This window comes from Saccopteryx leptura, chromosome 1 (assembly GCF_036850995.1).
Source record: "Saccopteryx leptura isolate mSacLep1 chromosome 1, mSacLep1_pri_phased_curated, whole genome shotgun sequence".
Classification (NCBI taxonomy): domain Eukaryota; kingdom Metazoa; phylum Chordata; class Mammalia; order Chiroptera; family Emballonuridae; genus Saccopteryx; species Saccopteryx leptura.
Genome location: NC_089503.1, coordinates 143,762,304 through 143,788,412, shown reverse-complemented (window position 1 = coordinate 143,788,412; position 26,109 = coordinate 143,762,304). Strand labels below are relative to the sequence as shown.

The 26,109-nt window shown below is 41.9% G+C and overlaps 1 protein-coding gene across 1 annotated transcript; it reads right to left on the bottom strand.

Annotated features, from left to right (window-relative positions):
• Window positions 1–710: 710 nt before the first annotated feature.
• On the bottom strand, window positions 711–25,789 carry CENPH (centromere protein H). The gene is made up of 9 exons (XM_066360814.1): window positions 25,599–25,789; window positions 21,487–21,542; window positions 17,284–17,332; window positions 16,258–16,332; window positions 14,911–14,967; window positions 7,712–7,775; window positions 7,323–7,374; window positions 3,173–3,336; window positions 711–883 (listed from the first exon to the last, which is right to left on the bottom strand). Exons 1-9 carry the CDS (start codon window positions 25,688–25,690, stop codon window positions 791–793), a joined length of 702 nt encoding a protein of 233 aa, XP_066216911.1. The 5' UTR covers window positions 25,691–25,789; the 3' UTR covers window positions 711–790.
• Between the last annotated feature and the right edge of the window lie 320 nt (window positions 25,790–26,109).

Genomic DNA, 26,109 nt, shown 5'->3' with positions numbered 1-26,109 from the left:
ATCTTTTTCCTCAAGGCTGAGGTGTTTTATTAGGGTCTCTGTTTAAAGATGTGGATGGGGGATTGAGGAATTGAAATGTTGGTCAAAGGGTACAAACATACATTCACAAGGAGGATAAGTTTGTGAGATCTCATGCACAGCACTGTGAGTATAGTTACTGATACTTATACACTCCAAAGTTGCTAAGAGATTAGATCTTAAATGTGTTTACTACAAAAAGGAAATAATTATTTGACGTTAGCTGATGCCATGGTGGTCAATTCAACACTCTGTATACCTTAAACGTATGCCACGTTATATGTCAATTATATCTCAATAAAAAAAAAAATCTGTAGTGAGATAAATCTAAAAATTTATCTGAATAAAATACAACTGACAATTAAAAAAATAAAAACGTGGATATACTTTTCTAATTTTTCTAATATTTTGGTTGACAAAAAAATGCACAAAGGTATTCCAAGTGAGAGTTTAAAAAAGAGAAAGAAAAAAAACAAAAAAGAAAATAGAAACTAAATGACAGTTGGGACTTTCGGGATATTATAGAAAGTGAGTAGAAAGCTGAACTAAATGATGTCTTTCCTAACGCTTGCAAGACTAAGATTTTCAGATTTCTTTTAGAGTATTCCAGTCACTTTAATTATCATATATAAAATAGATTCCATGTTATAGTGTTAAACTAAAGAAAAATTGCAGTATAAAAAAAGTTCCAAAAACATCAAAAGAACACATTTTATTTGAAATTTGCAATTTAAATTACATAAAGACAGAAACACATCAGATAAAATTCCTATTAGATCATAGTTAGATTCTTCTCAAGCTGCAGAACAGTTTCCTTAAAGGCAGAATCATTTGCCCAATTGACTTTACTCCCCAAAATGAGGTTCTGTAATACAAGAAAAAGTTTTTTTCAAATTGACTTTAAAAATTCTAACAAGCTTAAAAAATCCTTTCACTGATTTTATCAAATAATTACCAAACTAAGCGAACATTTACTCTGATCATTAGAAAAACAGTAAAATTCTTATACCCTCATTTCTATTTTTTTTTTTTTTAGCAAAAAAAGGGAAGAGAGATGAAAGGTATCAACACATAGTTGCAGCGTTTTAGTTGTTCATTGATTGCTTCTCTTATGTGCCTTGATGGGGAGGGGGGCACTCCAGCCAAGCCAGTGACTCCTTGCTCAAACCAGCAACCTTTGGGCTCAAGCCAGTGACCATGGTATCATATCTACAACCCCACATTCAAGCCGGTGACCCCATGCTCAAGCTGGCTCTCCTGTGCTCAAGCTGGATGAGCCCATGCACAAGCCAGCAACTTTGGGGTTTTGAACCTGGGACCTCAGTGTTCCAGGTAGACACTCTATCCATTGCGCCACTACCAGTAAGGCTTCATTTCTTTCTTTTTTTTTTTTTAACAGAGACAGAGAGAGTCAGAGAGTGGGGTAGATAGGGACAGACAGACAGGAACGGAGAGACATGAGAAGCATCAATCATCAATTTCTCGTTGCTACACCTTAGTTGTTCAGATTGCTTTCTCGTATGTGCCTTGACCGCGGGCCTTCAGCAGACCGAGTAACCCCTTGCTCAAGCCAGCGACCTTGGGTCCAAGCTGGTGAGCTCGGGGTCTCGAACCTGGGTCCTCTGCATCCCAGTGCGATGCTCTATCTACTGCACCACCACCTGGTCAGGCTCCAGATTGAATTTTAATGAGCCTCTCAGGGTGAAGAAGCCCAGCCACATAGTTGCCATCAGGCTTTGCCTGCAATACTTATAGATTTAGGTGAATGCCTCAAGTTCCCAAAAATGTTTTGAGGTTCTTTCTTTGCCACCTCCCAGGAAAGTAACCTTTGTTCCTTAACCCAGAAAGACTGTAAAGAACATATAATAAGCAAGGTACCAGGCCATTTCTCCAAGGGACTATTGGGGAAGAATTTTTCTTTTTTGTGTGACAGAGAGAGGGACAAAGAGGGACAGAAAGGCAGACAGAAAGGGAGAGTTGAGAAGCATCAATGCTTCATTGCGGCACCTTAGTTGTTCATTGATTGTCTTCCCGTATGTGCCTTAACAGGGGTGGGGGACACTACAGCAGAGCGAGTAACTCCTTGCTCAAGCCAGTGATCTTAGGCTCAAGCCAGACACCATGGTGTCATTTCTATGATCCCACGCTCAAGCCAGTGACCCCGTGCTCGAGCTGGTGACCTTGGGGTTTCAAACCTGGGTCCTCTGCATCCTAGTTTGATGCTCTATCCACTGTGCCACTGCCTGGTCAGGCTGGGGAAGAATTTCTTATGGTGAGACATAAGACCTCATAGTTTACAAGAATGGGCTTTATACATAATAGGAATGTGCTTTACATATGATAGTTTTAACTGTGCATCTTTTTAATTGAAAAATGGTAATTTAAGTATTTAAATAGTTCGATATTTTATAATTTAAAATACCCTCCAGAATAAAAATGATACTTAAAATTTAAAAACTGTCATGATAATAACTACCAACATTTATTGAGAATTTACTTGAACCAGACATATTAACATGAACCATTTTCTTTAGTTTTCACAGCCACTCTTTCTAAACAAGGATACTGACGCTTAGAAAAGTTAATAATTGCCTGACCTGTGGTGGCGCAGTGGATAAAGCATCGACCTGGAAATGCTGAGGTCGCTGGTTCAAAACCCTGGGCTTGCCTGGTCAAGGCACATATGGGAGTTGATGCTTCCAGCTCCTCCCCCTGTCTCTCTCTCCTCTCTCTCTCTCTCTCTCTCCCTCTCTCTCTCCTTTCTAAAATGAATAAAAAAATTAAAAAAAAAAAAAAAGGTTAATAATTTGCTCAAAGTCAGTAACTATGAAGTAGCAGTCAGTATCTTAACTCTAGATTCCCATGACCCTATCTATGTTATCCCTAACTCCCAACATGGAGTCTAATGCTCCCCACCATTATACCAGTCTGTGTCTACAGAGCTGCTAAAAATCATCCCACTTATAAATGCCACAATGAAAAATCAAAGCCTTAAACATTAAATATACATGAATTCCAGATATATATAAACAGACCAATTTTTAGTACTAAATTATTATGCAAAATCAAAGACCACCTGTAAGTCTCAAAGCAATAGAATCAAGCATTTAATAAAAAAGTCTTTACCTTCCTTTCTAATTTATAGACACATTACCTGGAATACATGTTGAGTAACTGTAGTCATTTGTATCTCCATCTGTAGCTTTTGTTGTAAGGTCTTTATTTTTTCTGAACTTTCCATACTGTCCAAATCATCTTCCTGTTTTTTCTTTTCAGTCTGTATTTCTAAAAACTTGCTTTCTGAAGCACGTTTTAATTCTATGAGGTTAAAAACAAAGTAATACACTATATATAACTACTATAACCAAGAATCTTTAAAAATTATGATTTTTTTCAATCTAAAGAAAGTTTTTAATAAGGAGCATTTTAGGTTGTCATTTTATTTTGATCAGAATATAACTTTGCTGGTGCAAAATATCAGTATCTTAATTTTATAGTTAGCAATGCAAATAATCAAGGTTTGTATATATGACAATGACAGCTGTCAATAAATGTTTGGATGGACATTGTGTCAAAGAGGACCTACTCTGGGTATCAAAATTGGCAGGAGATATATGTAAGGAAATAGCTTTCACTCCTTTATTTAGAAAATAAGATACCACCAAAATAAATTCTTTTTCTCTTCTTTTTTTTTTTAACAGAGACAGAGAGAGAGAGAGAGCCAGAGAGAGGGATAGACAGGGACAGACAGATAGGAACGGAGAGATGAGAAGCATCAATCATTAGTTTTTCGTTGCACGTTGCGACACCTTAGTTGTTCATTGATTGCTTTCTCATATGTGCCTTGACCGCGGGCCTTCAGCAGACCGAGTAACCCCTCACTTGAGCCAGAGACCTTGGGTCCAAGCCGGTGAGCTTTTTGCTCAAACCAGATGAGCCCGCGCTCAAGCTGGCGACCTCGGGGTCTCGAACCTGGGTCCCAGCATCCCAGTCCGACGCTCTATCTACTGCGCCACCACCTGGTCAGGCTTTCTCTTCTTTTTTAATTGAACATGATGGTGGTACTGAACATGACATGTTACAGTGATATACTCTCATGGCAGGATACTGTCCAGTTGAGGTATAGAGATATTGTATCACCTTGCTTAGTAAGCATTAAACTGATTAAATTGTGTTTGTTGAACAATTAGTAATCATCCCATATGTCACAAGGCTTGACTTGTGTATGAGGAATGGTGACAGCCAGTGGAGGGTTAGTTTGATCTGGGAGATGACTTTGGTACAGCCTCCCAGTTGGAGAAGTACCCTGCATTGATTTGGAATACATTAAAGATACATAGGTCTGTAACTTCTCTACCTTTGCTTGTAGTGACAAAAACTTAGCCTCCATTAACCTGTCAAGCTACCAATTGCACTTAGGATAAAGTATATTCTTCCCATTAACTGATCTCTAATTGTTTTATGTCAGGTGGTATAACACTAGTCTCTTCACTTGACTCGCTTGCAGGTAGCTCTAGTTTTCCTGTCATCCATCCATCTATCTATCTATCTATCTATCTATCTATCTATCTATCTATCTATCATCTATCACTTATTTGTATTTTTCTGAAGTGAGAAGCAGGGAGGCAGAGAGACAGACTCCTGCATATGCCTGACCAGGATCCACCTGGCAAGCCCACTAAGAGGTGATGCTCTGCCCATTTAGGGCATTGCTCTGTTGCAACTGGAGCCATTCTAGCACCTGAGACAGAGGCCATGGAGCCATCCTCAGTGTCCAGGCCAACTTTGCTCCAATGGAGCCTTGGCTGTGGGAGGGGAAGAGAGAGAGAGAGAGAGAGAGAAAGGCGAGGGAGAAGGGTGGAGAAGCAAATGGGTGCTGCTCCTGTGTGCCCTGACCAGGAATTATACCCAAGACTTCCACATGCCAGGCCTATGTTCTACCGCTGAGCCAACTGGCCAGAGCCTAGTTTTCCTTTTTAATCTTCATCATAGTCAGCTCAACTGTTGACACTACTTCCATTCTTGTTTTTATTTTTGTGACAGCCAGAGATAGAGCTTGGGTCAATGCTTATTGTGGTGTGTCCCAAGATAAATCTTATTGAAAAGCAAGGTTCTCTTCTCCAGGGATAAACATCAACTATTTTTGGTAATTCATGAAATGTTCTAAGAATTAAACTATTTGAAAACATAAATGGGTATATCTGAGGAGCTTGGTTCCCTGACATTAATGTACCAAAAGTAGGTTGGAATGCTAGAACTGTGTACCTGATATCTGGATAATTTTGTTACCCAGTGTCGCCCCAATAAATTCAATTAAAAAAATTGGTTGGAATGCAATGAAAAAAATATTACACATCCAAAGGGTAATTATTAGATCAGATGACCAAGACTATTTCTGACTCTGACATTACTTGCAGCCAGACAAATCTGTATTTTTAAAATAATAAATCATGCCTACACTGTTAAATGAAAAAAGCAGTTTACAACAGAATATAATGATGCCAGTTTTATAAAAAATAAGCACTGAAGATTATCTCTCGATGGTAAATTTTAAAAATTTAACTATTTTTTTAAAACTTAAGTGAGAGGCAGGAAGGCAGTGAGATAGACTCCCGCATATGCCCGGAATGGGATCCACCCAGCAAGCCCCCTACAAAGTGACACTGCCCATCAGGCGCCTCTGCTCCACTGCTCAGGAACTCAGCTATTTCAGTGCCTGAGTTGAGGACATGGAGCCATCCTCAGCACCTCCGGCCTACTTGCTCAAACCATTAGAGCCATGACTGCGGGAGAGAAAGACGAGAGGAAGAGAGAGAGAAGGGGAAGGGGAAGGGGAAGGGGAAGGGGAAGGGGAAAGGGAAGAGGGAGAGGTGGAGAAGAAGATGCTCATTTTTCCTGTGTGCCTTGCCTGGGAATCGAACCCAGACTTCCACACGCCAGGTTGACACTCTACCACTGAACCAGGCCAGGGAAAAATTTAACTTTTCCTAAGTATACTTTTCTGTTTCTGAATTTTCTTTTTTTTTTTGTGACCGCGATAGAGACAGACAGGGACAGATAGACAGGAAGGGAGAGAGATGAGAAGTACCAATTCTTCGTTGCGGCACCTTAGTTGTTCATTGATTGCTTTCTCATATGTGCGTTGATCAGGGGGCTGCAGCAGACTGAGTGACCCCTTGCTCAAACCAGATGAGCCTGTGTTCAAGCTGACGACCTCAGGGTTTCAAAACTGGGTCCTCTGCGTCCCAGTGTGACGCTCTATCCACTGCTCCACCACCCAACCAGACTATTTCCAAATTTTCTAACAGAGAATGTGTACTACTTTTGAAATAAATATTTCAAGAGAAGGAGGGGGTGGTGGGAGGGGAGGGACACAAAGAAAACCAGATAGAAGGTGATGGAAGACAATTTCATTTTGGGTGATGGGTATGCAACATAATCAAATGACAAAATAACCTGGAGATGTTTTCTCTGAACCTATGTACCCTGATTGATCTATGTCACCCCATTAAAATTAATAATAAAAATAAAAAAAGAAATATTTCAATAATTTTAATGCAAAAAAGCCATCTCATGTTCATTACATTAAAAAGTTGTACAGCCTGACCAGGCGGTGGCACAGTGGATAGAGCGTCGGACTGAGATGTGGAGGACCCAGGTTCGAGACCCCGAGGTCGCCAGCTTGAGCGCGGGCTCATCTGGTTTGAGCAAAGCTCACCAGCTTGGACCCAAGGTCACTGGTTTGAGCAAGGGGTTACTGGTTTGCTGTAGCCTCATGGTCAAGGCACATATGAGAAAGCAATCAATGAACAACTAAGGTGTCGCAACAAAAAACTGATGACTGATGCTTCTCATCTCTCTTCATTCCTGTCTGTCTGTCCCTCTCTCTGACTCTGTCTCTGTAAAAAAAAAGAAAAAGAAAAAGAAAAAAAAAGCTGTAGAAGCATACGTATCAACTGACTATTTAAAAATTATGTACATATAAATCCGTTTACTGGTGGTCACACAGGAGGGAGGCACAACTTTCCCACTGTACTTTTCTGTATCACTTAATTTTTTGTATTCACTTAATACTGAGTGTATTAATTTCATGACTTAACATTCTAAAACAACAAAAATATATCAAACAAAATGCATTTTATATACTACTTTATAAATTACGTATAAAATTTTAAAAAAATTTAAAAATTAAGAAACTTCTCAGTATGTACCTGAGGTGTCACCTTATTAATCTCCACTGTAAGTGAAAAAATGTTACACAAAAACAAAGGAAAAACCTCAACAAAAACTATTCTATTACATACCAAATCTCTTCTTTTTAACATCAAGCAGTTTTTCCTCCAAATCCCAAGATTCCTGTTATTAGAAATAAAAAGATTAAGGCACATTACCTAAGAACAAACCTGTAATACGTTTTATTACTGAACTTTATCTCTTAGCTCATGTTTTCTAATCTCCGGTTTTAATTCCTTCACTTCCACACAACTAGAGTGGAGACAGTAGCTCAATTATAAGTAGATACTTAGCAATATTAGTGAAAAATAATAGTTATGAAAAAGAGAGAAAAAACTTAAGGACAGTGAATTCCAATCATACAGTCCCTTTGGGTAATCCTATTTTATCATATATAGTTACCAGCAAGAAAGCGTTACTGAAATCATGAAAATGCATAAGCCGCCTAATGTGTAGTTACCTGCTGTAATTTCATTATCATTTTACTTAGCTTTAATATGTGTTTCATGTTATCCACGTGCTCACTGAAAAGGAATAAAAAATATGTTAGCCTCAGTTAAAGGTAATAAATCTCATTAATGAAGGAATCAATTAGCACACATTTACTTTCATTAAGTTAACTGTACAATTCAATAGAAAGTCATCATTTAATAAAATTAATCTGGAAAAGTTTGATGTAAACTAAATTTCTGTATAAAAGTAGAGATGCATATCCCCAGAAAAATTTTTAGTAACAGGCAACAAAAAATAACAAAGCCCTGACCGGTTGGCTCAGCGGTAGAGCGTCGGCCTAGCGTGCGGAGGACCCGGGTTCGATTCCCGGCCAGGGCACACAGGAGAAGCGCCCATTTGCTTCTCCACCCCTCCGCCGCGCTTTCCTCTCTGTCTCTCTCTTCCCCTCCCGCAGCCAAGGCTCCATTGGAGCAAAGATGGCCCGGGCCCTGGGGATGGCTCTGTGGCCTCTGCCTCAGGCGTTAGAGTGGCTCTGGTCGCAACATGGCGACGCCTAGGATGGGCAGAGCATCGCCCCCTGGTGGGCCTGCCGGGTGGATCCCGGTCGGGCGCATGCGGGAGTCTGTCTGACTGTCTCTCCCTGTTTCCAGCTTCAGAAAAATGAAAAAAAAAAAAAAAAAATTTAACCATGTAAAAACATTTCTAAAAATCTCACATTTAGGGAGAAAGAAACTCTAATAACTTGCTAATAAGTTGCTTTAAAAACAAACATGTAATTTAAGCAATTTTAGGTTCACAGCAAAATTGAACAGAAGGTTAAGTCCATGTACCATCTACCCCTACACATACATAGCCTCCACCACTATCAACATCCCACACCAGAGAGGTCCATATGTTATAAATAATAAACTTTTTTCGACACATTATAATCACCCCAAGTCCATAGGTGACATTAGGGCTCATTCTTGGTACGGTACATTCTGTTGGTTTGACAATGATTAATGATATGCATCCATCTCTACAATATCATACAGAGTAGTTTCACTGAATAAGCTGATTTTTATTCCATTTTTCATTTTTTTTCAAGATTTTTTTTTTGTGTGTGTGTTTTACCCATGTTTCTCTTTTATTCTGTAAATTTTAGGGGGAAAATGATCTGAGTGATGTTTTGACTTAATTAGGCATTTAACACATTTTTAGTGAATATACAAATAAATAGAAAGATCATTTCACCTAATTAGCCCAACATTCGGTAACCAGTTGACACCTAAGTGAATCTTTCTAGATTTTTTTTTTTTTTGTATTTTTCTGAAGCTGGAAACGGGGAGAAACAGACAGACTCCCGCATGCGCCCGACTGGGATCCACCCGGCACGCCCACCAGGGGGCGATGCTCTGCCCATCTGGGGCGTCGCTCTGTTGCAACCAGAGCAATTCTAGAGCCTGAGGCAGAGACCACAGAGCCATCCTCAGGGCCCGGGCCAACTTTGCTCCAATGGAGCCTTGGCTGCGGGAGGGGAAGAGAGAGACAGAGAGGAAGGAGAGGGGGAGGGGTGGAGAAGCAGATGGGCGCTTCTCCTGTGTGCCCTGGCTGGGAATCGAACCCGGGACTCCTGCACGCCAGGCCGATGCTCTACCACTGAGCCAACTGGCCAGGGCAGGTTTTTAAAGATTTTTTTTATTGATTTTAGAGAGAGGTGATAGAAAGGTGGGGGGGGGGGGGAGGAAAAACGAGAATCATCAACTCGGAGTAGTTGCTTCTTGTATGTCCCTTGACCAGGGCAAGCCTGGGGTTTTGATCCAGTGACCTTAACATTCCAGGTCGATGCTTTATTCACTGTGACACCACAGGCCAGGCTCCCCATTTTTCAACAAATATTTCTGAGTGCCTACTTGTAAAGCCAGTAGCCGTGGCCACCATCACAGCCACCTGGCCCATGCAGGTTCGCATTTGATTCGGACAGATGGTAATGAAACAACAGAGCCAAGAACTGGTGGGCCATTAGCTTTAATCCTAGCTTGCACCTGGCGGGCAAGAAATACACACAGTGGGAAAACACTTCCCTTTTGTAAAGCCAGTATCCAGGGCCACCATCACAGCAGCCCGGCTCATGCAGGTTCGCATTTGATTCGGTAAAGAAACAAAGGAGCCAAAAACTGGTGGGCCATCATCTTTAATCCTAGCTTGCACCCGCTGGGCAAGTAAAAACACACACTGGGCTCCAAAACCCACTCATTCAGTGCTCACAAAGCTACTGACTTATCCGAGTTTCCTAGAATCAAAGGTTTCTAGCTCACCAGACTTATTCACCTCTGTTCCCCATCTCCTTCCTTCTCCCTGCACAAACTCTGCACAAACTGGCCTCTCACTCAACACTCTGCCATCTTGGCTACTTCTCCTGGCCTCCTCCACGTGGCCTTTCTCTGCTCTCTGCTCTCTCCCCTCTAATGCTAATCTCAGGAACTAAGAGAGCAAGCTCCTGTTCTGCCCCCATTTTATAGTGTAGAAATCAAAAACCTTTAATCCAATATACAAAATAGGGAAGTCTCTAATACAAAGTCACTTCTCTGAGGCATGATTGAATTGTACCACCCCACATCAAAAAGGGCGGGAAAGGCTTAGTCCTAAAACCAAGCCCCAGGCTACAAAGATCCTGCCTGCCCACAGCCTGCTCCCAACACACATTAATATCATCTGGGCAATGGCTTCCATGTGGGCAGTGCCATCTTTAACAAAGTGAGCATAATATATTTTATCTGCCCAACACCTTTCCATTCAGGGCTCCCAAAGCCACTGACTTATGCGAGTTTCCTAGAATCAAAGGTGTCTACCTCAAAAAAAAAAAAAAAAAAAAAAAAAGGTGTCTACCTCACCAGCCTTATTCACCTCTGTTCCCCATCTCCTACTTTCCGCACAAACTGGCTTCTCCTTCAGCACTCAGCCATTTTGGCTGCTTCTCTTCTCCAACGTGGCCTTTCTCTGCTCTCCTCCAGCATGGGCTCCTCTGCCCCATTTTACAGTGTAGAAATCAAAACCTTTAATCCAATATACAAACAAGGAAGTCTCTGATACAAAGTCACTTATCTGAAGCATAATGGGATTCCTCATGAGAGTGCACCACCCCACATCATGCAACAGTCAAGGGTGGGGGGGGAGGAAGCTTAGTCTTAAAACTAAGCCTTGGCCCTGGCCGGTTGGCTCAGCGGTAGAGCGTCGGCCTGGCGTGCGGAGGACCCGGGTTCGATTTCCAGCCAGGGCACATAGGAGAAGCGCCCATTTGCTTTTCCACCACCCCCCCCACCTCCTTCCTTTCTGTCTCTCTCTTTCCCTCCCGCAGCAGAGGCTCCATTGGAGCAAGGATGGCCCGGGCACTGGGGATGGCTCCTTGGCCTCTGCCCCAGGCGCTGGAGAGGCTCTGGTCTCGGCAGAGCAACGCCTCGGAGGGGCAGAGCATCGCCCCCTGGTGGGCAGAGTGTCGCTCAGGTGGATCCCGGTCGGGCGCATGCGGGAGTCTGACTGTCTCTCCCCGTTTCCAGCTTCAGAAAAATACAAAAAAAAAACAAAACAAAACAAAAAAAAAAAAACTAAGCCTTAGGCTATAATGACCAGGCTTGCTTACAGCCTGTCCCTCACACCCAATACAAACTATAAGCGAGCAAACATATATAACATATTTACAAACTTATTTGTGTAAGGATCAAGAAAAGATCAAATTGTTAGATTCAGGAAAGTGTGCTGGGATTGCCAGAGTGTAGACGCAGAGACAGGGAGGTAAGGATAGGGACCCTGTAAGGCTAAGAACAAAGGAAGACAAACGTTTGCATTCCATTGGTTAGAGACCCTTATCAGAAGTTTATGTTTGAAGTTCGCCAAAGAGCTAGACCCAGCCCCTGTTGCTATGCTATGTGCAACTCCCTTAGCGAATAAGTAACCGCTATTTTTGCTTCTGTATTATGCTTGCTTACTTAGGATATATATAAGGAACTAGCTGTAAGCGCCAGGCGCGATTCCCATTTGCAGCTCCTACTGAGTACGGTGTCTCCGGATACCAGGGAATTCGCCCCTGCGCAGGTGAAACTGGCCAATAAAGTTACATCTATACCTCTGAAAGTCTCCGACATTTGTTTATACCCGGTGGATGCTTCAATTGACCAACACTACTACATACCAAGAACTGTGCGAGGCACCAGGAATATAAAATAGAATAAAACACAGGACCTGTTTTCAAAAGCACCTGGTGGTGGGGGAGAAAGATAAATCCACACCATAGAATGGTTTCACAGCCAGTAACGGATAAGAACCACAGTAAGAGTTGTGCAGAGTGCAGCAAGGTACATCCTTAAATCTTAAAAAGGACATGAAGTAATTACCTAAGTCGAGTAGTTTGGAATGGCTGGAGCCAAAAGGGTGTGAAGTAAGACTGGGGAGTGGGAGGAGAGTGGGCAAAAACAGTTCTCATATTTCAAAGTGCCACAATTCCTTAGGAAGTTTGTTAAATATGGATTGCTAGCTGTCCTCCCCACCAACCTCCCTCCCCACTCTCACACCTTGGATTTTAGATTGAGTCAGGTTTGCAATGAGACCAGCAATGTGATCATTGTGGTAATACTAATTATTCTGATACTGTAGGAGTGCATTCGAGAAGCTGAATAAAGGGAATCTTTATACAGATGTCAGAGAGCTGAACTCATTTTCTACTGGTTATAGCTATATTTGGTCATAAAGTTTATAGACGAACCTGTTCTGTTCTCCTTTAACTTAAGAATGTTTTTGATAGATAAAATGGCTACTCAGCCACCATCTTTCTTAAGCACAATGCAGGCCTGAAGGAGGAAGAAGGACTTGCCTACTCAGTAATCTGGCTCAGAATCCCCTTGCATGGAAGCTGGATGCCGATAAGGGACCATTTAATTAGGGTGCAGACAATTATGAGGAACTCTGGAGCCACTCCCAACCATAAACAGAAGAAGCTCTGTTGCAGCTGCCTTTGCCCAAGGCCTTTAGATGGATCCATATAACCCCTGCTCCATCCCTCCCTCGGGGCTGACACCCATTGTTGGTCTCAGCCTGCCTGCACCCAGGTGTTTTTAAAATAAACTTTCCTTTTGGAACACACTAGCCTCTAGGTTCAGCCTGTGGTTTCTGTCTTTCAGTTTTAAGCTTTGATTTTATGTAGGAACAATAGTTAGTGAGCTCAAATTCAGATTTTAGGATTTAAATGAATACAGGGAGGCCCTGGCCAGGTAGCTCAGTTGTTTCGAACACTGTCTGAACACGCCAACGTTGTGGATTCAAACCTAATCAGGGCACATATGAGAATCAACTAATCAAAGCATGAACAAGTGGAACAACAAATCCATGTTTCTCTCCCATCCCTTTTCTCTAAAATTAAAAAAAAAAAAAAAGGAATATGGGAAGAATATGCATGAGTCTGAACTAAGATGCCAAAAATAGGGGAAGTGCACAGATCCATCCTTGTGTTTTTCCACTGCTTGTGGAAACGGATTTTTATATCTTCTTTTCAGATCTTTGGGAGATAAAATCATAGGTAAGGTCCCTGAGGCCAGACATTTAGAACCAGATTATAGAGGACCCTGACTGCCAGATTCTTTATTTTATATTCCTTGGCAAATTATTTAATGGATACAAGCTCATTTCTGCCAATGAAAAATAAGGAGCATACTTTCTATCTATCACTGGGTTGCTATTGGATTAAATAAGATGGAATTGTGACTGGTTTTTAGTAAACAATGCATAACTTAACTTTTAATCCTTCCTTTAAAAAATTTTAGACTATCTGGTTAAACCCAAATTGCTCCTGACCAGGTGGTGGCAGTGGATAGAGTGTTGGACTGGGACACGGAGGACCCAGGTTTGAGACCCCGAGGTCACCAGCTTGAGCGCGGGCTCATCTGGTTTGAGCAAAGCTCACCAGCTTGGACCCAAGGTCACTGGCTTGAGCAAGGGGTCACTCGGTCTGCTATACCCCCCGCCCCCATCAAGACACATATGAGAAAGCAGTGAATGAGTAACTAAGGGGACGTAACAAATAACTGATGCTCCTCCTCTCTTTCCCTTCCTGTCTGTCTCTGTCCCTATCTGTCCCTCTGTCACAAAGAAAAACAACAACAACAAAAAACCCCAAATTGCTTTGCCTTTGCCAGATGGCTCAGTTGGTTAGAGCATTGTCCTGAAAAAGTGCAGAGGCTGCTGGTTCGATTCCCCATCAGGGCACATACAGGAACAGATTAATGTTCCTGTCTCTCTCTCTCTCTCTCCTCCTTCCTTGTTCTCTAAAATCAATAAAATAAACATTAAAAAAAAATAACCTAGCCTGACCAGGTGGTGGCGCAGTAGATAGAGCATCAGATTGGGATGCTGAGGACCCAGGTTCGAGACCCCAAGGTCGCCAGCTTGAGTGTGGACTCATCTGATTTGAGCAAAGCTCACCAGCTTGGACCCAAGGTCGCTGGCTCGAACAAGGGGTTACTGAACCTGGCTGCTTGGCTCAGTAGTAGAGCGTCGGCCTGGCGTGCAGGTGTCCTGGGTTCGATTCCCGGCCAGGGCACACAGGAGAAGCGCCCATCTGCTTCTCCACCTCTCCCCCTCTCCTCCCTCTCAGTCTCTCTCTTCCCCTCCCACAGTCAAGGCTCCATTGGAGCAAAGTTGGCCCGAGTGCTGAGGATGGCTCTGGTTGCAACAGAGCACCGCCCTCTGGTGGGTGTGCCGGGTGGATCCCGGTCAGGCACATGCGGGAGTCTGTCTGACTGCCTCCCCATTTCCAACTTCAGGAAAAAAAAAAGGGGGGGGGTTTACTTGGTCTGCTGAAGGCCCACAGTCAAGGCACATATGAGAAAGCAATCAATCAACTAAGGTGTCGCAACGAAAAACTAATGATTGATGCTTCTCACCTCTCCGTTCCTGTCTTTCTGTCCCTATTTATCACTCTCTCTCTGTTTCTGTTTTTGTAAAAATAAAAACAAAAAATAACCTAAACTGCATCTTAGCATTGCACTATGATCAAGATGTCAGCGAAACTATAAAAGCTGCCAAGGAGGGCCACAAAAATTGTGTCACTTTTCTTATTCCTCAGATGAAAGAGGCTGGCAGTGACAGTTAAAAAAAAAAAAAAATCGCGAACCTAAAGTCATTACACAAATTTCCCTTATTCTCATCCTTACCAAATCAAGAAAAAAAAAAAAGTACCTAGTCTGAATGTTGCTTCTCTCCAGGTTTTCTCTAAGTGCCATCGAAAGTTGCATCCTATGAGAGGAGAAAAGCTTGCATAAGAAAACATGGATAACACTATGGTACACTAAAAAAACTTTAAATATGAAAAGTTAAAGATTGATTTCTGTTTAAATATAACAGAAAACTTAAGTACGTTTTAAAACAGTATTGTAGATGGTGTTATATTGAGTTTTATACTTGAAACCTATATAGTTTGGCGAACCACGTAAACCCAATAAATTAAATAAACATCAATTCTACTGTATGGGAAATACTTGATAAATAAGTCACAGAAATGTAAAAACACTAAGATGGATGGAGCTGTTGCATGTGGTTGTGCCTTGCCAGGCTGAAGGGCCTTGTGACCTGGAATCCATCCTGAGCCTCGTTCTCTAAACCATCCATCCACTTTGGTGCTCGGAGGAAGCAATGAGCATTAAGGCACTACAGAGATCAACAAGGGCCTGAAACAAAGAGTTAGGGAATACGAAGCCACATTTATCTGTAAACTAATATACCTACATACAAACAAGCTCCACAAATCACTTTAAAATTCAAAGAGCTAATAAGTAATAATAAGGCAATCAACTCAACAATAAGAGAGCCCTTCCCTTTTGTCACATACAAGAGAATTCTATTCATTCAAAGGAGATCTCATAATACCTCTGAAGTCACCTTAGTTAAAAAAATATGATCTATATAATGAGCCAGCATACACGATGGAAAAAAAGCTCACTATCAGAAGCAATTAATAGTGCTTTAAACTACTTTTCAATTAAATATACAAAGCAATTCATCTGGGAAAGCCAGAAATACAAGAGAATAGTATTAAAAGGTTATTCACTTAATTGAGATTATTAATTCGTAAATCCGTAAGAGATCATGTTTATTTTATTAACAACTATGTAACAGCACAAAGCTTAGGACATAGCAAGCACTCAAATATTTGTTGAGTGAATTTTAAAATATAGATAAAAAACATAATTAAAAATATACTTTACTTAAACTCAATGACAATTTTTTTACTCAATTAACAGTTATTGGAATAAACAATTCCACATAATCCTTTCAAACACTGAATGGGATTTAATCTCAAATTTCTATTGCCTTGACTGACACTGGCCTTATTAACCCTATACAGATATTATGTAACTTCTTCAACTAAAGATATTAATGAATGATGTAACTTCTCTCAGGGCTCAAAATTTGTGACCATTATCCAATCAATTTTTGCTTAATTTAAACTAAAATATTTTCTCTGCCTCAAGTCATACCCATTTTGCATTCAGTTTACAATGCTTATACTTGAAATGTAATAATTACCTGTCTAATGCAACCTTGTTCATATCAAAAGCAATTTTCACCTCTTCAATTTCTTTTTCCAGGTCTTCAATTTTACTATCAAAGAAGCATGTACAAAAGAATTTTAGCAATATCAGAAAAAGTCTATTAGAATAAATGTATAAAGTAAACCTTTGAAAAAAGTAAAATGCCTCAATCTAAATAAAAGTATTCTTAGGCCACACCAATGCACTTACAGATTTGGTAAACTGGTATATCTCCTGAGATACTTTGAATGTCAAAGTGCTAATAGGATCACTCGTGTATATGTAAGTCTACAATCCCATATCAACAAGTTCTCAATACATGAATGACAAATTACTTGGGAAATAAAGGTGAAAAAAAGAAAGTGTTATAACATGGATATTGTTAGTCAAAAAAGTTTGTAAAAAATGATTTTTATGTTTGCTCACTTATAGTTTGCATTAGTGGCTGGGCAGCGCCAGGTATTTGTGGTCTGTGAAATTGCAAATTACCTTCTTGCTTGGGAAGGGCCATTGTTTTGTGAATATTTGCTTGAGGAGAGGTTTTTGCGCCTGAAAGTTTTGAAAAGAGCGAGCAGAAGGAGGAGAAAGAAGCCATGTTTTCAGAGTGAGAGAGGAGAGTGCAGAGTGCTGAGGAAGCAGCCATGTTTGTGCAAAGAGAGAGGAGTGCAGATGGGGAACCAGAGCTGAGGGGCTTTGGGAGCTCCACTGAGGCTTGTGGGGCCTTTGACTCTAGGAGGAACCGGAGAAGATTCTCCTGGTTGTGGAACCCGAGAATGCATCAGGGCTTTGGGAGTCCTGAATGAAAGGAAGTGTTTTTCCTGCCTGTTTGCCCGTCGGCCAGTCCGAGACTTTAATAAAGGAATGGCCCACCAATTTTTTGGCTACACTGCTTCTTTACTGTCGGTCCGAATTCAAGGAGAACCTGCATGTACATGGCCACTATGGCGGCAGCCTCTGGCCTTACAGATATTGTTATTAAATTTTAGTAAAAACCACAAATAAAATCTAAAATATAACATACATTTCAATTTGCTTTTCTGGAATGATTTCTTCTGGAGTTTTTTCTTTATCTACAAATAAATATTTTGAAGTTAGAAACATTTTATAACAGTGCTGTTCAGAAACATAATGCAAGCCACAAATGCGCAGCAAATATGTAATTTTAAATTTCTAGTTTCCACATTACAAAAGAAACAAGTAAAAATAATTTTAATATCGCTTCTTTAACCCAACAGATCTAAAATAGTATCTGTAAGGTATTTTTTGCAGAGGATGAAAGAAGGACGTAGCCACCAAGTGCGAACAAGCAAAAGCTTTATTTAAAGCGCTCCTGGGTGAGGTTCACTGGTCTACAAGACAGGGGCCAGGGAAGTCGTGCAGCTTCTCCCGTGTTGGGGGGGGGGTAATTTATAGCGTTGGTAGGCGGCAAAATTTCATTGGCTGACAGAGAGTTGTTTTTTTTTTTCAAAATGCTACTGGGCCATTTCTTTTGGCAGGCATGGGCGTGTGTGGTTCCTCATGTGACCTTCTCCCATTACCAACCAACCTCACAGTATCATTTCAACAAGTAATCAATTTAAAATTATTAATGAAATATTTCACAATCTTTTCTTCTCTGCACATTTTACATTTATAGCCCTTCTCAATGAGGACTAACAACATTTCAAGTGTTCCAACAGTCATACAGCTAGTGGCTATTATATTTGACAGAACAATTTTAAAATTATAGAAAATAAAAGGGAGTAAAATATGAACAAGAGCAATATAAAAAAATTAGTATGTCTAAACAAGTTGGAAGTTAAAATTTAAAAATACCATGCACAACTGCATTCAAAAACAGGAAATACTCAAGAATGAATTTAACAAAATATGTGTATAGCCTCTACACTGAACACTGCTGTAGATAAAAAAAGGACTACATGCTGGATCTGACAGCTCAGGGAAAGCTCGGTAGCCTTACAAACTCAGGGATCTAAAATAAACACACAGGATGGTCTGAAATGGAAACTAATTTAACTAAAAGCGGTTAATGGCAGGTAGTCAGGTACTAAGAAGTTATTCTCTATCTGGACTAAGGTCAATGCTTGCTTTGAAGCTTGTCTGTTGCCTTTTGCATCTACAATAATGTACCTGATAATATGCCTTTGAAATGTAGGGGCAATCTTTCCCTGTCCCCCTCAGGGCAGGCATCCCTTAGTAGGAACCAACAAACCCCTACATTGTTATTATCATGTTAATTACCTTTCCCATTTTATGCCTCCCTATGTAAAAGAAGTTTTAGCATATATATCTTTACTTTTTCTCCAATCCCAGAGATTTCCCTGCTCTCTTGCCTCTCTAATCTATCACCAATCAATTTCATGTAACCCCTTTGACTCTAATGTATAAAATAAGTGGTGAAACTGCCATTTTCTGGATCACTTTCTCAATTTGTTGAGACTCTGCTTCCTGGCAATTGTTGACAGTTTAGCTCAAATAAACTCATAAAAGTTTTTGCAGGTTTGGAAGTGTTTTTTACATTGACACTACCAAATATTTTAATGAAAAAACACAGAATGTACATATATTAAAAGAATCAAGCCTGACCAGGAGGTGGCGCAGTGGATAGAGCGTCAGACTGGGATGCAGAAGGACCCAGGTTCAAGACCCCGAGGTTGCCAGCTTGAGCGCGGGCTCATCTGGTTTGAGCAAAGCTCACCAGCTTGGACCCAAGGTCGCTGGCTCAAGCAAGGGGTTACTCGGTCTGCTGTAGCCCCCGTCAAGGCACATATGAGAAAGCAATCAATGAACAACTAAGATGTTGCAATGAAAAACTGATGATTGATGCTTCTCATCTCTCTCCATTCCTGTCTGTCTATCCCTCTCTCTGACTCTCTCTGTCCCTGTAAAAAAAGAAAAGAGAAAAAGAATCGATATTGCTAATGTAACAATTTCCTCCAAATTAATCTAAAGAGCCTAAACAAATCCCAGTCAAATTCTATCTATGTATAGAAATTGTTCTACAGAAAAAAAGGTGATTTTAAAATGCATATAGAAATGCAGAGGACCTAGAATAGTCAAAACCATTTTGACAAAGGCGAACAAAGTTGGAGGACTTACAGTAGCAAATATCAAGATTTACTATAAAGCTATGGTAATCAAGACAGTTTGGGCCCTGGCCCGTTGGCTTAGTAGTAGAGCATTGGCCTGGCGTGCAGGAGTCCTGGGTTCGATTCCCGGCCAGGGCACACAGGAGAAGCGCCCATCTGCTTCTCTACCCTTCCCCCTCTCCTTCCTCTCAGTCTCTCTCTTCCCCTCCTGCAGCCAAGGCTCCATTGGAGCAAAGATGGCCCGGGCGCTGAGGATGGCTCTGTGGCCTCTGCCTCACATGCTAGAATGGCTCTGGTTGCAGCAGAGTGACGCCCCAGATGGGCAGAGCATCGCCCCCTGGTGGGCGTGCCGGGTGGATCCCGGTTGGGTGCATGCGGGAGTCTGTCTGACTGCCTCCCCATTTCCAACTTCAGAAAAAAAAGAAAGACAGTTTGGTACTACTGTTAAGAACAGACAAATGCCTCAAGGAAGTATAGGAAAGAGCCAAGAAACAGACCCACACATACATAACAGAGAAAGGAAAGTCTTCTTAACACATACTACTAGAAAAACTGCATTTCCAATGAAAAAAAACACCTTAACTTAGTTCACACCACACACAAAAATTAAGAGATCAGACCTGAATGTTAAGCATAAAACTTCTAGAAGAAAACAGGAGAAAATCTTTGTGACCGTGGGGTAGTAATAGATTTCCTAGATAAAAACTCAAACTCAGAAAGTCTCACACTCTGCCTGATCAGTGGTGGCACAGGTTCACTCTTTTTTTTTTTTCTTTTCAACAGAGACAGAGAGAGTCAGAGAGAGGGATAGACAGGGACAGACAGACAGGAAACGAAGAGATGAGAAGCATCAATCATTAGTTTTTCTTTGCGCGTTGCAACACCTTAGTTGTTCATTGATTGCTTTCTCGTATGTGCCTTGACCGTGGGCCTTCAGCAGACTGAGTAACCCCTTGCTTGAGCCAGCGACCTTGGGCTCAAGCTGATGACCTCGGGGTCTCAAACCTGGGTCTTTCACATCCCAGTCCAACACTTTATCCACTGCACCACCACCCGGTCAGGCGGTGGGCCCTGACTTGAGCAAGGGGTCACTGGCTCAGAAGGAGGCCCCCTCCTGTCAAGGCATGTCTGAGAAGCAATTAATGAACAACTAAAGCGCTGCACCTATAAGCTGATATTCTCATCTATCTTCTTTCCTGTCTGTCTCTTGCTAGAAAGAAAAAAAAAACTTGAGCAGAGTCTGAAAATTACCTAAATTCAAACACAGATTTAGATGAAGTGATTCAGACATCTATGAGACCCCTTGTTTTAACTGTGTGGAATCACAATTCTTGATCCACCATTATTTGGTTTTATTTTTCAAGCGTATTCATAGAGAAAGAAAGGTTCATGAAACCTTTGTGCCTGACCAGGCGGCAGTGCAGCGGATAGAGCGTTGGACTAGGATGCAGAAGACCCAGATTTGAAACCCCGAGGTCACTGGCTTGAGTGCGGGATCATAGACATGACCCCAAGGTCACTGGTTTGTGTAAGGGGTCATTTGATCTGCTGTAACGCCCCCTGGTCAAGGCACATATGAGAAAGCAATCACTGAACAACTAAGGTGCCACAACAAAGAATTGAAGCTTCTCATCTCTCTCCCTGTCTCTGTCGGCCTATGTCACAAATAACCTGAAAAACTTACCTTTCTGACCCAAGGGTTTACGAATCAGATGGCAAAAAATGATTACTATATTAGGAAAGGTAGTAAGTTCTGATTCCTTAAGCTCATCAGGACTTCTTAATTCTCTAATCAATAGGACTCAATCTTCTGTCATTGCTATTTAGTTGTTTTATGTCTATTTCCTGAATCCCCAACTAGTTCTGGAGGACCAGGGCGAGCCTGTTTTTTTGCCTTTAATTAAAAAAAATTTTTATTGAACTTACTGAGGTGATACTGGTTAATAAAATTATACAGGTTTCAGGTGCACAATTCTACAATGTTTTTTGCCTTCTTACATGATATAGTAGTACAGCATTATGCTGCTACTCCTATTCCCTAAGAAAATAAATTTTTGTAAAGTTGATTTTCTTTTCCCTAGAGCACTGTTCATCATCAAACTCACAAAACCTCATTTGAAAATGCAAATACTTACTTGCATCAACCATTGATTTATATTCCAAAAGTTGTTGTTTTGTCTGTGCTCCCAGCCTGAAAACAGATAAAAAGGAAGTCATATGTTTATTGAGGTTTCTACTCATTACTGTAAGATATAGCAACTCATTATTTGGAAGCTAATACAACAAAATGAATATAAATAAACAGCATTTAAAGCCTACTTTGGCCTCATTGTATTTATTTATTTATACAGAGACAGAGAGTTAGAGAGAGGGACAGATATTTTACAGACAGACAGGAAAGGAGAGAGATGAGGAGAAGCATCAATTCTTTGTTGTGGCACCTATGTTGTTCATTGATCGCTTTCTCATGTGCCTTGGGGGAGGCTACAGCAGAGCGAGCGACCCCCTGCTCAAGCCAGCAACCTTGGGCTCATGCCAGCAATCATGGGGTCATATCTATGATCCCAAGCTCAAGCTGGATGAGCCTGCACTCAGGCCAGAGACCTCGAGGTTTCAAACTTGGGTCCTCCGCATCCCAGTCCAATGTTCTATCAGCTAGGCCGCCTAGTCAGGCTGGCCCTATTGTATTTAAAATGTGCATAAAGAACTTTAAGGCCTTAGAGGAAAATAATAAAGTGGAATAGAGTGGAAAACAACATCTGTGAATGAAAGTTAAAATTTTGATTTTTAAATGTATTTTTAAAACTTTTTTTTTTTTTTTCATTTTTCCGAAGCTGGAAACGGGGAGGCAGTCAGACAGACTCCCACATGCGCCCGACCGGGATCCACCAGGCATGCCCACCAGGGGGCGATGTTCTGCCCCTCTGGGGCGTCACCTGTTGCATCCAGAGCCATTCTAGCGTTCTAGCACCTGAGGAAGAGGCCACAGAGCCATCCCCAGCGCCTGGGCCATCTTTGCTCCAATGGAGCCTTGCTGTGAGAGGGGAAGAGAGAGACAGAGAGGAAGGAGAGGGGGAGGGGTGGAGAAGCAGATGGGCGCTTCTCCTGTGTGCCCTGGCCGGGAATCGAAACTGGGACTCCTGCACGCCAGGCCGACGCTCTACCACTGAGCCAACAGGTCAGGGCCTTTAAAACATTTTTATTGAATTTACTGGGGTGAAATTGTTTAATAAAAACATATAGGTTTCAGGTGTACAAATTCTATAATACATCATCTGTATATTTAAATTTATCTTTGTCCTGGCCAGTTAGCTCAGATGGTTACAGTGTCACCCCATACTCCAAGGTTGAGTGTTTGATTCCAGGTCAGGGCACATATAAAAAGCAACTAGTGAATGCAAAATTAAGTGGAATAAATCGATGTCTCTCTCTCTCAAATCAATCAGTAAAAAAAATATTAAAAGGAGTAAATGACTTAAAATAAATAAATCTTTAATGGGCCACAGAGAAGTGGGGGTTAATGATTACTGCTACACAAAAAACTAGATGAAAATATGGAAGTCTGCAAATACTAATCAGTTATAACCAGATGGTAACATGCTCAAATTAGAAAAGGAACAAAGCTATTAATCCTTGGATAGAAAAGTAATTCAGTTTCTTAGTTGTCCTATTCTATTTAATTCAAAATCATATATAAACTAAGTAGAAAAGTTATATGTAAATAGTAGTTATTAAGCTGTACTTAAAATAAGTTTTACACTTACATGGCCGTTTCATAAATCTGAAACTTGCTCTGTGACTTTGAGACCTATTTAAAAAGCTATAAAACATTAGACAAATTTCTAAAGTTCTGTTTTAAAATTCTGAAAGAAAAGAGGAACCTGTTAGATGTTAATTAGGCTAGCATGTATAAGACACATTGAAGGATTAGTTCCTTTTTAGCTGAGATGGAAAAGATCTTTTATCTTCAATGTTTTATTATTTCATATTGCAAATAGGAGGGTAGTTTTTTATTTTTTATTTTATTTTTAGAGATAGAGAGGGATAGACAGACAGGAACGGAGAGATGAGAAGCATCAATCATCAGCTTTTCGTTGCAACACCTTAGTTGTTCATTGATTGCTTTCTCATAGGTGCCTTGACCGTGGGCCTTCAGCAGACCGAGTAACCCCTTGCACAAGCCAGCAACCTTGGGTCCAAGCTGGTGAGCTTAGCTCAAACCAGATGAGCCTGCGCACAAGCTGGCGACCTCTGCTCAAACCAGATGAGCCTGCGCTCAAGCTGGCGACCTCGGGGTCTTGAACCTAGGTCCTCCGCATCCCAGTCCAATGCTCTATCCATTGCGCCACCGCCTGGTCAGGCAAATAGGAGGGAATTTTTTTTTATCATGTTTTTATTTTTTTACTTTTTTGTGGCAGAGACAGAGTCAGAGAAACAGATAGGGACAGACAGACAGGAAGGAAGAGAGATGAGAAACATCAATTCTTCGGACAGACAGACAAGAAGGAAGAGAGATGAGAAACATCAATTCTTCATTGTGGCTCCTTAGTTGTTCATTGATTGATTTCTCATATGTGCCTTGACGGGGGGTGCTACAGCACACCAAGTGACACCTTGCTTGAGCCAGCGACCTTGGGCTCAAGCTGGTGAGCCTTGCTCAAACCAGATGAACCTGTGCTCAAGCTGGCGACCTTGGGGTCTCGAACCTGGGTCCTCCACATCCCAGTCCAACGCTCTATCCAGTGAGCCACCGCCTGGTCAGGAAATAGGAGGGAATTTTTAAAGTGACTCCTTCACTTTATTTTGTCAAAGCAGTGAGACTGAACAAAAGTTATAGTGCTTATTTAAAAAAAACAACTCGTTATGATTTAGAACAGTCTGCAAACTTCTTTTGTAAAGGACCAACTGGCAAATGTTTTAGGCTTTGTGAGCTATATGGGTCTCTGTTGTAAGCATTCATCTTAGTCCTTTTAGCAGGAAAGCTGTGATTCATTAACACTTTCTTAAGGGCACTGAACTTTGAATTTTCTATTAACCAGTCTTCTTGTAACCCCCCCCCCCCCCTTCAAGACACAAAAACTATTCTTAGCTTGAGGGCGGGTCACACAAAAACAGGCAGTAAGGTGGGCTTGGTTGTGGTTTGCCCATTGGTTTAAAAGACTGATGCTCTTTCTTAGCAAATCTGCCTGTATGGACAGTAGCTGCCGCGGTCGATGAGGTCATTCACATGCCTGTTCCCATTGGATTCCGGCAGACGGTAAAGAAACAGTGAAGCCAAAGAATGGTGGGCCATTCCTTTATTAAAGTCTCACACTGGCCGAGGAGCAAAACAGCGCTCCCAAAGCCACTGACACATTCTCCAGTTCCACAACCAGGAGATTCTTCTCGGGTTTAGCCTAGAATCAAAGGTCCAACCAGTCTCAGCGGAGCTTGCGAAAGTCCCTCACATCTCGTTCTCCATCTGCATACCTCCTTTCTCTGCACAAACTGGCTTCTTCAGCATTCTGCATTTTCTCTGCTCTCCCTGCAAACATGACCCTTCTGCCTCTCCTTTTCCTTCTGCTCTTTTCTTTACTTTCAGGCGCGAAAACCTCTCCTCCAGCACCCATTAGCAAAACAATGGGCCTTCCCAAGCACGACGGTAATTTGCAATTTCAAAGACCCACATACACCTGGCGCTGCCCAGAGCCATTTTTAACAAAAGTGAGCAAACTAAAAAAACACAGATTTTAAATTTACAGACTCATTTGCCCAACACGTCCCTAGCACCTACTTAGGAAAAAGGTACAAAAAGCACAGTTGGTAGAAAATATAACGTATGAAATTTCTGAATCGAAACGGGTCGTAACAGTAAAACAAAGAGGCGGGCAACCTCCCTCCAGTAGCTCAGGACTAGGATGCACCCCATAACCTGCTTGAAAATCGCGGCCCCAGGGTGTGAGCTGATAAGGCATCTTGGGCGGGGAAAATGACAGCTCCGAAGGCTCTCGGGGCTCTGGGCACAATGCTGAACCCTTGCCACACACAATCTCATTTAACTCCCTTAGCAATTGTCGTAGGAAGGTGTCATTTTCTCTCTCCTTTCCGAAGATGAACGGGGATTTAAGAAGCTTCATCGAATGGCGCAACACGCAGATATTCTGCGACCCAGTCAGAAATCGAAACATTCTAGGCATTCAGAGCGAAAGGCGGAGCTCTTGGTTACGGCGCGCGCTCGGTTCCGGCCCAGCGGGCCAGAGGAAACAACCTGAGCAGCAGGGTTATGGGGTCCTCAGGACGCGCCGCCTGGGAGCCTTCTTCTCCGGACTCCGCGGACCCGGCGGCAGTTACTTCCTCCATCCCGGCTCCGAGAAGAGATACTGCGCAGGAAGGGTTGAGAAAGGCGGTTTTTCCCGCCACCAAAGTGACGCAGGGGAAGGGCCGCAGCGCCGGCACGTCCCGCCCCGCCTCTTCCGCCCTAAGGCACCGCCCCTTTCGTCCTGTACTGTTGACAATTTACCGCAGTCGGATTTGTTGCGGCTCTGCTAATTAGAAATCGATACAAACTAGAAGTTCGAAGAACTTGAAGCGTCAGCTCTTTCGAGTGCTGGGCTATAGCCGTTTGGTACACTGCCCGGTGCTCTCAGAGACCTCAGCGTGGAGCGGGACACCCCAACATAAATGATCATGTAGCCTTGGCGCTAGGACGTGGGACCGGCGGGACAGCCGGGTTTTGACCCCTGACGGCGCTCCCCCCCCCGCTCCCCGCAGACTTGTTA

Bases quoted from the DNA above. Each gene is read 5' to 3' on its own strand.
- CENPH (XM_066360814.1), bottom strand. From the start codon at position 25,690: ATGGAGGAAGTAACTGCCGCCGGGTCCGCGGAGTCCGGAGAAGAAGGC. The intron at 21,543-25,598 runs GTTGTTTCCTCT...ATCTGTTTTCAG, and splicing joins CCCATAACCCTGCTGCTCAG to GCTGGGAGCACAGACAAAAC. The intron at 3,337-7,322 runs GTATGTAATAGA...TTAACCTCATAG, and splicing joins TGTTAAAAAGAAGAGATTTG to AATTAAAACGTGCTTCAGAA.